General features: G+C 42.2%; 1 protein-coding gene across 6 annotated transcripts in view; it reads right to left on the bottom strand.

Annotated features, from left to right (window-relative positions):
* Positions 1-15,509, bottom strand: part of PTPRM (protein tyrosine phosphatase receptor type M) — a 900,933-nt gene that overhangs the window by 562,202 nt on the left and 323,222 nt on the right. For all 6 annotated transcript variants that reach the window (XM_088469672.1, XM_088469673.1, XM_088469674.1 and 3 more), the window contains exon 5: positions 13,704-13,819. In XM_088469672.1, coding sequence (XP_088325798.1) covers positions 13,704-13,819 — 116 coding nt within the window. The remainder of the gene's footprint in view (positions 1-13,703; positions 13,820-15,509) is intronic.

Genomic DNA, 15,509 nt, shown 5'->3' with positions numbered 1-15,509 from the left:
TATGTAACGCCCCTGCTGTCTTTCAAAGTTTCGTTAATGAGATTTTCCGGGATCTGTTATATGTTTCGGTTGTTGTCTATCTGGATGACATACTGATTTTTTCACCCTCTGTGGCTAAACATCAAGAACATGTTAAGGAGGTCCTGACCCGTTTGAGAGAAAACCACCTTTACTGCAAACTGGAGAAGTGCGTCTTTGGAGTGCCCAGTGTACCTTTTCTCGGCTATGTAATATCTGGCTCCAGTTTAGAAATGGACCCCAAGAAGGTACAAGCAATTCTGGATTGGACCCGACCTCAGACACTGAAGGCCATCCAGAGATTGTTGGGCTTCGCCAATTATTATAGACGCTTCATTAAGGGATTTTCTACACTGCTGGCTCCCATTACAGCCTTGACCCGCAAAGGTGCTAATCCTGCCCAATGGTCACCTGAGGCAGAGTCTGCCTTTCATCTTCTAAAACAGGCCTTCATCTCAGCACCAGTCCTTCGACAACCAGATCTGGACAGGCCTTTTTTGTTGGAAGTAGATGCATCATCTGAAGCTGTGGGAGCAGTCTTGTCTCAACGTTATGAGGACAACCGAGTCCATCCGTGTGGGTTCTTTTCTAAAAAATTCTCTCCTGCCGAAAGGAACTACGCCATAGGTGAGCAAGAACTACTAGCTGTAAAGTTGGCGTTGAAAGAATGGAGATATTTGCTAGAAGGCGCCAAGTTTCCATTTACTGTATTTACGGACCATAGAAATCTCCTATTTCTCAAAAACCTCCAATGTGTGAGTCCTCGTTTGGCCCGCTGGGCAATATTCTTTGCCAGGTTTCAGTTCATCCTGACCTTTCGGACTGGAGCACTTAATCAGAAGGCTGATGCCCTATCGAGATCTCTCCTCTGTGATGATCAATCTGAAAATCAAAGCAATACCCCTGTCTTGGAATCAAGAGTTTTCGCCGCATTACAACTTCAGCCTCCTACGGGAAAATCATTTGTGGCCCCGGAATTAAGGAAGCAGCTTCTCACTTGGGCACATTCCTCTCGCTTCGCAGGGCACTCAGGCACTCGGAAGACCTTGGAGTTCCTGAAAAGACACTATTGGTGGCCTTCTATGAAGGCAGACATAATGGAGTTTATCTCTTCCTGCTCCTCCTGTGCCCAGCATAAATCATCACGACAAGCTCCAGCTGGGGAATTGCTTCCATTACCTACTCCATCACGTCCATGGACGCATCTCTCCATGGATTTCGTCACAGACCTGCCAGTCTCTCAAGGTTTCAACACTATCTGGGTTGTAATAGACCGATTTTCTAAGATGGTCCACTATATACCGTTGAAGAAGTTACCTTCTGCCCCTGACCTGGCACAGTTGTTTGTCCAACACATATTTCGTCTACACGGCCTTCCTGCTGAAATTGTCTCTGACCGTGGTGTGCAGTTTACTGCAAAATTCTGGAGGGCTTTGTGTTCTGTTCTTCAAGTGAAGTTAAACTTTTCCACGGCCTACCATCCGCAAAGCAACGGCTCCACCGAGAGAGTTAATCAAGATCTAGAGACTTTCTTAAGAATTTTTATGTCATCTTCCCAGGACAATTGGGCTGCCTTGCTGCCATGGGCTGAGTTTGCACATAATGCTTCCTACCACTCGTCAACTAACCAAACGCCATTTCAGGTTGTATATGGCCTTCATCCTCGTGTTCCCGAATTCCGAAGCCTGCCTGTTTTCGATGTTCCGGCCGTGGAGGACATGGTGCGGAATTTTGCTGCCATCTGGACTCAAGTACGGTCTGATTTGTTGAAGGCATCCTCTCGCTATAAGACCCAGGCCGATAAGAAGCGTAGAATAGTTCCACGCATGCAAGTTGAAAGCCAGGTCTGGTTATCCACCTGGAATCTTCGTCTGAGGGTTCCTTCTATGAAATTTGCACCACGCTTCATCGGTCCCTTCTCCATAACAGAAGTCATTAATCCAGTGGCCTATCGTCTACAGTTACCCCCATACCTAAAAATCCCTAATTCCTTCCATATTTCCTTATTGAAGCCCCTGGTCCTGAATAAATTCCATAGTGCTCTACCTGCTTCTCCTCGAGTCCAGACAGAGAGAGGAGTTGAGTTTGAGGTCGCCCAGATCTTGGACTCTCGTCTACACAGAGGTCATCTACAGTATTTGCTGGACTGGAAAGGTTACGGTCCAGAGGAACATTGCTGGACCGATGCTCGTGATGTCCACGCTCCCACGCTCATCAGGAGATTCCATTCTGCCCATCCGGAGAAGCCTGGTGAGTGTCCTGAGGCCACCCCAAAAGGGGGGGGTACTGTCACGGCCAGGGTATTTCAGCATGACGCTAGGCGAGTGTTACCTGTGAGGTCATTGTGGCGCGGGCTGTCTGGTGGCGGAGCTGGTGTCTGGCGGGGGGCTTTGGCTGCACGCGTTGTTGTGCGGACCTGTTGTCACTCTGCGCTGGTAAGGCCTGGCGTCGTCTCCATTCCGTTTGGCATGGGCGCTGCCATCTTGCCTTCTGGCCATGTGATGCGGCTGGCCAATCCTGGTGAGTCACATGTTCCCTCCAGCCAGTAACAGCACGGCATGGGGTATTTAGGAAGGGTCAGTGCCTTCCTTCTTGGCCAGTGCAACGTGTATCTCAGCCTAGCTGAGAGGGAGTTCTCTGTGCTTTCCTGTTCCTGTGAATCCGCTGTCTGCCAGTCTGCCTGTCAGCTCCTAGTTCCCACTGGACTACCCCGCTACCTCCATCACCCTTGCCCATACCTGAGTGCCTGAGCCTGCTGACATCCTGCACTTCAGTTCACTATCTGAAAACCTGGCTTGTTTATTTTCAGTTTCACTACCTGCACACCTGGACTGCTCTAATTGTTTCTACCTGGACATTAACCCTTTTGCTCCCACCACAGAACTCTTGTGCACATTTATATTTTCCTGGACTTTTATTTACTGCCACATTATATGTCCACTCGAGCACTTTTTAAAAATCCTAGTTTTATTTACAAATCTGCTTCTGTGATCGCTCCTGCTACCACCCCGGGTCCACAAATAACCCAGAACGTAACAGATCGGTTGTACTACTCCACCAGGTAACTGACAATCTAATAGAGTAACAATGTATCATTTTAGGTCTGGAACCTGACACCTAGATGAGGAGGGTGGGCCCACAGGCAGTGGGGTCCACCGGGGAATTCCCCAGTACCCCTGTATACATGTACATATACATGAAACATTGTTGTTGGGTGGAAGATAGTAAATGAGCTAGCAATGAATGTACAAGTAAGAGATAGGTGAGATCCAACCGTTGTTCAAAAACCTTCTTGCTACTGCTTCTGACCCGTGTGCATGTGCAGTGAATGGGCCAGTGAGAGAGCATAGGGTTTGACGTGGGGTAGAATAAATTATGCTATTAGTACTGTCTGAGAGATCCTGATGATACTGTATGAATCATTGCAGGGAGTTGGAGGGAGGAGATCTAATGAGAGGATACATATAAAGAGAGAGTTATATCTGTGACAGTGTCACAACACTGTGGTTTTGTAAATTCGGATTAGGACCCCTGGGGCTAGCTACACTTGTAGGAGAGAAGACGAAGCTTGAGGCATTGATAATGCTTCTTAGCTCCTACAATAGTTGATATTTGGGACAATACCATGTCTGCATTCTCATGCTAACATGATGAATGTCGACACAATATACCAAATCCTTGCTTGTAGTACTGTATGTAGGCAAATACCACAAATAGAAGTAAATACCTTGTTACTAATTTAAATTGTCAGTGAAGTTTCACTTCTGAATGAAGACACCTTGTCATGGTAGATGAGTATTCACAATGTAATCAAAATGTGCCCTAAGAACATCTTGATGATAATACATTATTTTGCAATATTGAGTTTAATATGTAAATGTCTCTAATTGTTTTTAATATGCTTCTAATACTTAAAAGTGCTTCTGCGTTTTGACCTCTTGTTTATATAGTAAGACACAGCAGAGAAGCACCTTTCCATATATCTGATGAATTTGGAATGTGGACTAAATCCCCCTTTTTTTCAGGAGATTTAAACTGCCAGCACAAATCCTACCCGTACTGACAGTTTGAGCTGCCCTCGTCCCCATAATCATTTATCTGATGTTGGGGAATTCAAACAGATATTAGTATATTATAATATGGTAAGGTAGAGGCGTTAAGTAGGAATTCTATTAGAAAAAGTTTATTTACATTAGGGGGAATTCAATATTAGAGATTAGTGAAAGGGGGACGTTGCACTTAAAGTAATTTGATAAGTATATATGTGGAGAATATATATATAAATAAGTAAAATGAAACCGACACACACACACACACACACACACAATAAAGACAAATAAATATACGGACCTAATTAGCTAACATTAGTTTAATCCTTTATGCATTTTTTATTTATTCAATATTAATTCCATCCAAAAAAGTAAATAAACAGCTGTAAGTGAAGCTTACTGTGCCCCAATGTCTATAGTGGTCAACTGTAAGAAGTTCTTTCTCTTGATATATTAGGTACTGTACATCTTGCCTGATTCAAACAGAAACTGATGTTGTCCTTTCCTTGTGTATAGTACTGTCCATTTTTGGAACTTGGCATATTAATGGGGGAAACACAGTACCTTTAAATAAAAAAGTCACCCCAAAGAGGTGTATGTAACCAGGATAGTAACTGTCATTCTCCTCCTTTCTGAGCAAGAAATGACGTGTAGTGGAGGAACACAAGGTGGTCTGTGCATGTGTGTACTATATATATTTCTATGGTAAGTGAGAGATAGTGAAGGGGTCCTAAAAACCTTGAACGCCACTTTAAACTTTTGCTGTTGGGCTCCAAATAATCTGGTTACAGGCACCAGGCACCTGCAGAATGAGGGAGTTTTTAGACTGCCGGTTGGATTTTGCATATTATTACATTATAATTATTAGTTTCTGTGCCAGTAAAGTAAAAAATTCTAGAAAATAGCATTATGGGTCTGATTCAGAGCCACATGCAATGACGATGTTCAGCGACTTGGATTAGTGCCGTGTGTTCCTGGGCGGTGACTAGGAGGTGACTAAGCAGAAGCACGGAGATGATTCGCCTCATGGGCATGTTGAGGATGTGATGCTGAAGTGTTCGTGTACACAGACGCTCAATCATTCACGGAGACCATATTCAGACAGAGAATCTGCCTGCCATAGGGCTGGTGCAAGTTTCGATGATGCGATTGATGGTAATGACTACAGGCGATGACAGTGGGTGTCTCAGTCTTTGCACATTCATACGCACAGATGTACACCAGGGAAGGACTCAGGGCCCATGTATAATATGTATTTCCATGTTGGTGTTCAGTATAAACAATGTAGAGTGCAGTAAGATGACATGTAGAGTGCTTGGTTATACTTATGTGACATTCGCTGTTTGTAGACCCCTGGCATTCTACATCGGCGGAGCACACCATTAGTTTATGAGGTTGATAGCGATATCTGAGGACTTGACAATGTGGGTATCATGTAACATGTGACAGAACATCATAAAACATATTTGCCACACATCACTGTCCAAAATGCCAGCTTTTATGCTAATATCCTGTGGGCTTAAACCACCATTCTTCAGGGATTCTTTTCTCTGAGGTGAAATCCTGATTTCCAAACCACTTACATTATTAAGCTTATGACTTAAGCACTTGCCATATTTCATCATCAAAATGAATATAATCCAGAGAGTAAATCCTTGGGTTACAATTGATAACCGGCTTTTACTTATATCTCAGCAATTGGGGAATTTAGATGTATTAATATTTGCAATTTTCAAAAAGGCAAGCTAAAAACTCCAAGGAGGCATTTGGCCAAGATATTAAGTTACTGTGCAATTCAAACGATACAAATGTATCAAACAGATGACATCATTAAATATATCTGTAATACCAACTCTGAAATAATTTAAACTTTTTTTCTAATGCAGAGTAAGTGAATAGAATCATAATCTACCAAGGTGGGTGGTAACAGACAATTGACCTGTACTTCATACAAACCAGCAGCTGCAAAACTGAACAAAGTCCTAAGATTGAAAATAGTGGTTATATGTTTAAATTATGAGTCTGATTATTGCTACAACGATTGCTGAGACTGCATATAAGTATTTTTTTTCTAGTAAATTACTTCTCATGTGTTAAGATCTTAGGAGTTAGCACATTGCACAAAAGTAGCTATAAGTCTAATTTGCATGAGAATAACCTCATTTCACTGCAGCCTTCTCAAATTAGGAAAATGTAATGCTTTAAAGCTATACATTCACTTACACAGCAAAACTGACTTAACCCTTCGTATATATGTAAGATTGCTGGTTGGTAATGGACCAGCTGACATGCTGTATCAGAATCGGTATGGAATCCCGCCTGCCGCATGGCCGGCAGTTCAATTCCCGGCAGCGGCAGCCCGACAGATAAGCAGAGCCCGGCAGCGCTGGAAATCCCGATCGTCCCTAAGGTAAGTATAAACTAACCTAACTCCCTAACCCTAACCCTCCCTAGGGGTGCCTAACCCTAACCTCCCCCCCAAGTGCCTAACCCTAACCTCCCCCCTCTAAGTGCCTAACCCTAACCCCCTCCTTCCCCGCTGCCTAAACCTAAGTTCCCTCCGGGGATGCCTAACCCTAACCCTCCCTCCCCCTAGCCTAACCCTAACCCTCCCGGGGGGGTGCCTAACCCTAAGTCCCCCCCGGGTGCCCTAAACCTAACCCTCCCCCCCAGCGGCTGTCCGCTCGCGGCGCCTGGCATCCCTTCGCTCGGGATACCGGGTGCCTGTCTCCCGGCGTTGGGGAAATTACAAGCGTCTAGATTTAGACGACCAGCATTTCACCCTTGCCGGGATATGACAGTCGGGGAGCTGGCTTCCGGTATTAAGGCAGGCGGTTTCCCGATTGTATACCGCTGTATCAGATGTTGTATTGATATTGGAAAGAAATTAAACATTTTTGCAAGCAAAATATAGACAGTAATGCCGACCATACACGGTGCGATAGGCACAGTGCGACGCAACGGGAGATCCCACGTCCAACATATTGGGCGGTCCCCACACTGTCTCTATCTGAACATGGCCTCTGTAGTTGCAGCAGCTTTCACTGACAAGCCCATGACACTCCCTTAACACGCCCACGTGACTGATGTTTTTTTGTTCTCTTTAGGCCACCTCCCAGTCCCCACCCAGGAACATCCATGGGTTTCCCTTGCCAGTTTATACCAACAGTCCCGTACTCAAAGGTGCATTGTGCACACATTCAGGGTAATGTATGCCCCATAGGGGTTTTCAGAATACTTTCTGTATGCGCAGTAGCAAGTAATCGCTCAACTACGTGAACATCAGCATTGCGTGCACTTAGAATGCACCTCTGAGTCAGGCCCAAAGTCTTGTTCAAGAGGTGCTCATATTAATGGGAGTCTGCAGCATACTTGCCTACTCTCCCAGAATATACAGGAGACACCTAGAACCAGCAGCATTCAGTGACATTCATAGTGGTTGCAGAAGTGTAACCTTTCTAAGTTCCACAACCACATAAAGTCAGCTACATCCACATACAGTCACCTACATCCACATACCCTCAGCTACATCCACATACCCCGTGCTACATCCACATACCCCGTGCTACATCCACATACCCCAATCTACATCCACATACCCCCAGCTACATCCACATACCCCCAGCTACATCCACATACCCTTAGCTACATCCACACACCCTCAGCTACATCCACATACCCCCAGCTACATCCACATACCCTCAGCTACATCCACATACCCTCAGCTACATCCACATACCCTCCGCTACATCCACATACCGTCAGCTACATCCACACACCGTCACCTACATCCACATACCATCATCTACATCCACATACCGTCATCTACATCCGCATACTGTCAGCTACATCCACATATCGTCAGCTACTGTACATCCACATACCGTCAGCTACATCCACACACCGTCACCTGCATCCACATACCATCATCTACATCTACATACCGTAATCTACATCCGCATACCGTCATCTACATCCACATATCGTCAGCTACTGTACATCCACATACTGTCATCTACATCCACATACCATCAGCTACATCCACATACCATCAGCTACATCCACATACAGTCATCTACATCCACACACCGTCCTCTACATCCATATACCGCCATCTACATCCACATACCGTCATCTACATCCACATAACGTCATCTACATCCACATACCCCCAGCTACATCCACATACTGCCATCTACATAGCGTCATCTACATCCACATACTGACATCTACATAGCGTCATCTACATCCACATACTGTCATCTACATCCACATACTGTCATCTACATCCACATACTGTCATCTACATCCACATACCGCCATCTACATCCACATACTGCCATCTACATAGCGTCATCTACATCCACATACTGTCAGCTACATCCACATATCGTCAGCTACTGTACATCCACATACCGTCATCTACATCCACACACCGTCATCTACATCCACATACCGTCAGCTACATCCACACACCCTTAGCTACAACCACACACCGTCAGCTACATCCACATACTGCCATCAACATCCACATACCGTCAGCTACAACCACATACCATCAGCTACATCAACATACCGTCAGCTACATCCACACATCCTTACCTACATCCACATAATGTCAGCTACATCCACACACCGTCAGCTACATCCCCACACCCTCAGCTACATCCACATACCCCCAGCTACAACCACATACCGTCAGCTACATCCACATACCGTCAGCTACATCCACATACCGTCAGCTACATCCACATACCGTCAGCTACATCCACATACCGTCGACTACATCCACACGCCATCATCTACAACCACACACCGTCAGCTACATCCACATACCATCATCTACATCCACGTACCGTCATCTACATCCATATACCATCAGCAACATCCACAAACTGTCATCTACATCTACCGTATATACCATCATCTACATCCACATACCGTCATACCATCATCTACATCCACATACCATCAGCTACATCCACATACCGTCAGCTACATCCACATACTGTCAGGAATAGAGACAGAGATTTATCAGTTTTAAAATTTTGACTTGTTTGTTTTTCCTCCATTTTTTAATACATTTTTAAGCAAGTCTCCATTTCTGACAAATGTTTAGATTATAAATGGAATATGACTTCTTGGAGTAAAAAGTACAAATCAAATTTTTACACTAAGGCAACTACTGGTCTATTTCAATATTCAAATTAAGATTCAGGTTTTGTTTGGCATTTGGCAAAATTCTAAAATGTAGATTTACTACATTGGTTATAGCGATATAAAGATGTGTCCACATACATCTATCCCTAAATCATGCCAAATAGCCCAGATTAGCACGCCGACGTCTTTGTTACTTAACACTAATCCTAAGTATCCGAAGCACCTAAGCAAACTAAGAAGCAAAGTTAAGGAAAAAGTAGCACCATGAAGTGAAAAGTAGCAACGGTGATAATAAAGTGCACAATCCAGGGTACACAGGCAAAAGACAGGTCCTATACGTGTGGCCCGTACCTGCATCATTATGCTTAATTTGTGACTTTATGCCAAGTCCTGTGCTACAAAAAAATAAATCCTACAGTTTCATAGTATAGTACTGTATGTATTCTTCTTTCCTGTAGTCCCCACTCCATACCCTCGGTCAAAGACTGTGTAGTAAAAATGAGGACTGACCCAAAACTTACTCAGGTGGTTTATTTCTAGTATCACATGCCAGTTTCAATGGCTCTTTTGGAGAGTGTGGTACAAAATGTTGACATTCATAATGTTGACACCAGAATGTTGATATTCTGAATGTGGCATGTCGACACATCATCTTGTCGACAGTCCGCGTGTCGACATAGTTTTTACAGTATTTAAGCCCTAATCCATACCAAGTTATTTTTTGATTTTTTTAAAATGGGTCAGATATATTACAAGTAAAAAAGACCTAAGGTCGATTGTAATAGTTCTAAATCAATCAACTTCAATGTAGTGTTTCAGTGTCTAAATCACACATTTACTAACACTTAAAAATCGATATGAAAAAAAAAATAGTCTATTAGTAAATGTGTGATTTAGCCCCTGAAACACAACACTGGTTTTAGATTAATTTTAGATTGGGCAGAACAGACTGTGTAATGGTTCACAGCACTGATGTCGTGGGTTTGATTCCCACTTCGGCCCTAACTATGTGGAGTTTGCATATTCGTGGGTAGGTTAATTGTGCTTGCGTTGGTTCAGGTTGGATAATTGGCTCCCAATAAAAACTAACCCTACTGTGTATGTGTGTGCGTGTACAGGAATATTGTAAGCTCTGGGGCAGGGACTTCTGTGAATGGCCAGGCATTCTCTGCAAATCGCTGCGGAATATGTGTGCACTATATAAATAACTGGTAATAAATAAATCAAGAAATTTTAAATAGATTAAAATCGACCTTCAGTAAATTTGCCCCCTATTGTGTTCTAGTTGGAGATAGGTGGCATTTTTACTTAGCCCAGTACAAGAAATTACTTACTGCAGGCTATAACAATGTTATTTTCCAGTGGATCAGTCCACTCAATGACTGATTTGGTAATTTAATTGCCAGTTCCAGGTTTGGTTAGCCATCTGATCTGAACTTTTAATAAGAATTTGTAGTCTGCAATTGGTGCTGGGATGACAACAGAGCATTCTGCTCTGTATAGTCTGTGTTTCGAATGGATCAAAAATATAAGGGCGATATCCGAATGGCCAAATCCCACCGAGAAATGTGCAGAGCTCTGAGCCCAACTGCGCAATGGAGTAAATATACTTCAGATGGAGTTTGATCATTTTCTTCACCTCTACTGTACTTTGTTGGCTTTTAAATAAAATACATTTACCTATTCCAGTGATTCCCTTCTGCAGTTATGACGTCACACACCAGCATCATACTCCCAGGCTGGGGGTAGATGGTGCTGCCCCCACCTCCTGCCTGCTAAAGTAAGAAGCAGGCAGGGGAGTTGTCTCTGAGGGTGGGAGGTGTACCACCAAGTGTGTATTAAGAACTAGGGGGGCCCATGTACAAAGGGTCACCCCCACCATGAAGTGAGCCCTCTCTTGCAGTGCCATCTTACAGGTGATAAATTCTGCAAGATGGCACATGCACAGAAGAGGGCAAAGACATACATCACTAACAGGATGGCACCGCGCAAGGAGCATAAGGAGCTGGTGTACTGCTGAGGAGGCACACTGGTCGGTTCTGTGTGCAGTGTGTGCAGTATGGGCCCTTGTGCACAGCACACCTTGCACGCCACTATGTACCACCCAGATTGCCCACAGTGCTTATGCAGTCCCAGCCTGGGAACAGCTAATAACATACCACAAATATAATAATTATGCAGTATTCTATGCAAGGCTGAAATTGAGAAATTAATAAATTTCTGTATCAATTTTATTGTGACAGTTAAGAGCTATAAACTCATAGAAGAAATCTATTCAAAATGCAGGTGATGTAACAAAAATAAAAATGTTAGAAATATAAAAAAAATACAAAATGAACTTATATGTAATCCCCTTCAACTTTTAAGTACTTTTGGGCTCTTAAATGACATTGTCTGATCTTACGCAAACACAGCGCTGAAATCAAATTTCCATGGTGACAAACCTCTTCTATAACCCAGTCTTTTTCTATGCCCACAGCATAATTGCACACTGCAAGTGAGATATAAACACCTCTATCAACATATGCATTATAATTATTTTTCTTGTTTAGAAAGTCAGTACAAAAGAAATATTATGCCTATTTTAGTGCTAGCTTGTGTTGTCAGCAGATGTGACAAAGGAAATCTAAGCAGATGGGATGCATCTGTTAATCATAAACATTCTTTCATTAGTGCTATCCTCACATTTATTTGGTGGTATGTTTATTTTTTAGTGTATAAGCTAATGAGAACTACGAATTTACATTGCAGTCTGTATCAGTAATGCTGTTTCTTAACAATACACTTGTTTATGCTTTGGAAAGATAAAATGTAAAAATAAAGTTGAAGCTTGGAAATTCCAAGCAGGTACATTTTGTAAGCATTAATCGGGGAAGAAACAAAGCATTATATACAAGAGGACGCAAAATACACAAAATCATTTTTGTGGACATATTCAACTCCCATAAATATCCCCCAATGCTCATCGACTGTCTGAAATAGTATTGCGAGCTCTTTTGTAAGTTACATGCGTTACCAAACAGTCGTGAAAGGAATGCATATTTATTCCACTAAGTCATTACCTTACCATTAGCCAAGTACTGCTTCTTCCATATATCATCCAAACAAATCAGTAACATAAGGAAGACGTGGTGTGTTTCATTCAAGTGTCAGGTATTTTCATGTTAAAAGCCCTGCAGCTAAACTTGTTGTGATAAATGGCAATATTCTATATTCAGAAAACTTGTAGATATATGTTTAGATTTTATGACTGTCAGGATGTATTCTTTATCTTTTCACACAGTTGAATTGACATATGTGCAAGTTCACAACAGCTAAACCTACAATAAAAAGGTTAATGCAGTTGAAATCAATAAAGCTGGATTTGCTTGGCATTACGTTAATTAAGGTTCATTTAGGTTGAATTTGGCAGTTTTGTAAGAAGCATCTGTTAGTCTTCTGGGTTTTGGGATACTAAAAGTTCAATGGTTTATGCAGTTTTCAGTACTGCCTTAAAATATTAACTGGTCAGGGCAAAGATTATACTAGTGGGCTACGATACTAGTTGGATTAGGATTTGGGTTTAGGTTTTGTATGGCATTAAATTATTTGGGTAATTTCGAATTTAGGTCTAATGTTCCCGTCATGTAAGTTTTAGGATACATATTGAGTTGAGATTTTTTTGTCTTATGTTTAATGTAGGAGATCTTATGACCATTGTAGTAAATCAACCGTAAGGAGTATATTTATTAAAGTGTGAGTTCTTAGAAGTTGAAATGTTGCCCATAGCAACCAATCAGATTCTAGCTATTATCTTCTATAAGGTTCTAGATAAATGTTAAGTAGAATCTGATTGGTTACTATGGGCAACATCTCCACTTCTAAAAACCTGCACTTTAGTAAATATACCTCTAAGAGGATATCCCTGAAGTAAATGGAATTTTGTCTATCTAGGACCTTGGGAAAGGGAAACAGATTTTGCATTAGATTGAACTCACACCTTTCTATAAAAGTACTCATTTTCTTTTGTTTTGTGTTTCTGAAAATGAAGAGGCTGGTACAGAGTTGAACATAAGTCAGTTTTGATCTGGACATGCTCCAGAACCAAGAATACACAACTACATGAGGTGTAGTTGTGTGCCATCTGCTGCATCTCTACTTATGGCTGTAGGGGCAGATCAGGGCAGTAATGGGGCATTCTCACATAGGCCATGATAACTGGGGAGTGTCAATGGGATTGGGGCTATGCAGAGTTTGGGAAAGCATAAATACACATGTAAGAAAACCAAGCATATAGATGGCGAAGCCCGCAACCGGAGATGGATACACACATACAGTCCCGCAGGAGCAATAACAGCCGACTGCGTTCAAACCTGCAGTGGCCCCTAAGTTTTGAGCTAGTCATCTGTGGTGGTGGGTGTTACACAGCTGTATTTGTAATTGACAAAATACTTCATTTAAGTTGCATACAATTGGCTAAATAAAGAGTATATGTACCTGTAACCAAAGCCTGTCACTTGCCGTTGGCTTTCCATTTGCCCAGCACGTGAAGGTGGCAAACTGCCCTGCGTTGACATCCTCATTTCTAAGTCGAATAAAATGTGGTGTTTTAGCTGAAAAAGAAGAAAACAGAGTACATTCTTGTCAGTTGTGCAAACAACATTAAGATCCTACAACTGCATAAGTGCAACTGCCCCTCCACAAACATGGCCGTACTGCTTACTGAACTGTCTGAGCCAAATGGCTCACTGGATTGTAGCCTTTGTGGATAGCATATTTCCATGTCTATGGCATAAAGCACAATGGTAATACAGGTGTATGCAATGGTTAGGGCACCCTTAGAGAAAATTATTTTTATTTTATTTATGACCAGTCAGTCACCTCAGTCCCTTAACCAGTGGAGCTTACAATCTATATTCCCTACCACATGTACACACACACACACACACACACACACACACACACACACACACACACACACACACACACACACACACAGACTAGGGTTAATTTTAGTTGGGAGCCAATTAACCAGTATATTTTTGGAATGTGGGAGGAAATCCATGCAAGCACGAGGAACATATACATACTCCACACAGTTCGGGCAGTAGTGGGAATCGAACCCACGACCTCAGTGCTGTGAGGTAATAATGCTAACCATTACACTGTCTGTGCTGTTTCCCTGAATCTTATTGTGAACAGAAGGTAACACAACCTCTGCAGTGTACAAGCTTAAACAAGGCATATTCCTGCACATGACTATGCACAATTACTATTGTTTGCTGGATACAACAGATCATAGCCAGCTAAGCGTTGTTCCACTCTTTACTGTTACCTTCCGTGCAGAAATCACTCAGGATCCTAAATCAGGGGTTCAGTTTGTTTTGTTGCTATTCAAAATGTTGATATTCATTATCTAGACACCATAATGTCAACAGATACAACTGTAGACAGACAAAATGTCGACAACCACAATATTGACATGAAAGATATCGGCACTGACAAAATGTCGACATATTCGAAATGTCAACATGTACATGTCGACAACCAAATTTCAGACTATCCCTAACCCCTAATTCTAACCCAAATTCTAATGCTAACTGCTAACCCTAAATTTTCTCATTTTGACTGTATTAACATTTCATGTTTCAACAATTTGACATCATGACTATATAGCTTAAATCAGAAATCTTTGACCTTCCTGCGTTCACTGCATTTTTACGATTTCCAATGCTATCTACATCTGAGGCTGTAAAGGCCAGTCTAACTACTGTAACCTCCATTTTTATTTCATAGATTTTGAGCTATGTTTTGGGTCACTTTGTTCTTGAAATGTGCAACCTCTTTTCTTTTTAAATTCTTCACGGACATCTGGGGCTAAATTACTATGCAGCACAATTCAAGGCCAATGCAAATTCAGCAGATTCAGTCACTGAATTTAAAGGAGAAATCATATTCTATACAAAGTCAGGCGCATTTTGTAGGATCCAGCGGTCAAAACCACTTAAGACGTACCAGCTTTGAAAAGTGCTGCATAGTAAATTTAGCCCTAGGACACTGGCTTCTTGCATTTGGTTGAACTCGTTCTTTCTGAATAATATTTCCTGCGTCACTAGCTGCCACTAGCATAATAGATCTGCTCCCATGCTTAATGATGACCAAGGTGTTGGATTTTCTTTTCAAAAGCTTTTACTGCCTTTCTCCAACTTTGTCTTTTGCGGTCAACAAGTTGCATTTTCGTTTCAATGTCAATAAACTTTCCAACATTTGTCGCATATCATGTTTTACATATGGCAGACATCA

This window comes from Taudactylus pleione, unplaced genomic scaffold (genome assembly GCF_031769625.1).
Source record: "Taudactylus pleione unplaced genomic scaffold, aTauple2 ptg000093l, whole genome shotgun sequence".
NCBI lineage: Eukaryota > Metazoa > Chordata > Amphibia > Anura > Myobatrachidae > Taudactylus > Taudactylus pleione.
Note: the sequence above shows the minus strand (reverse complement) of the source record. Positions and strands in the feature narration are given on the sequence as shown.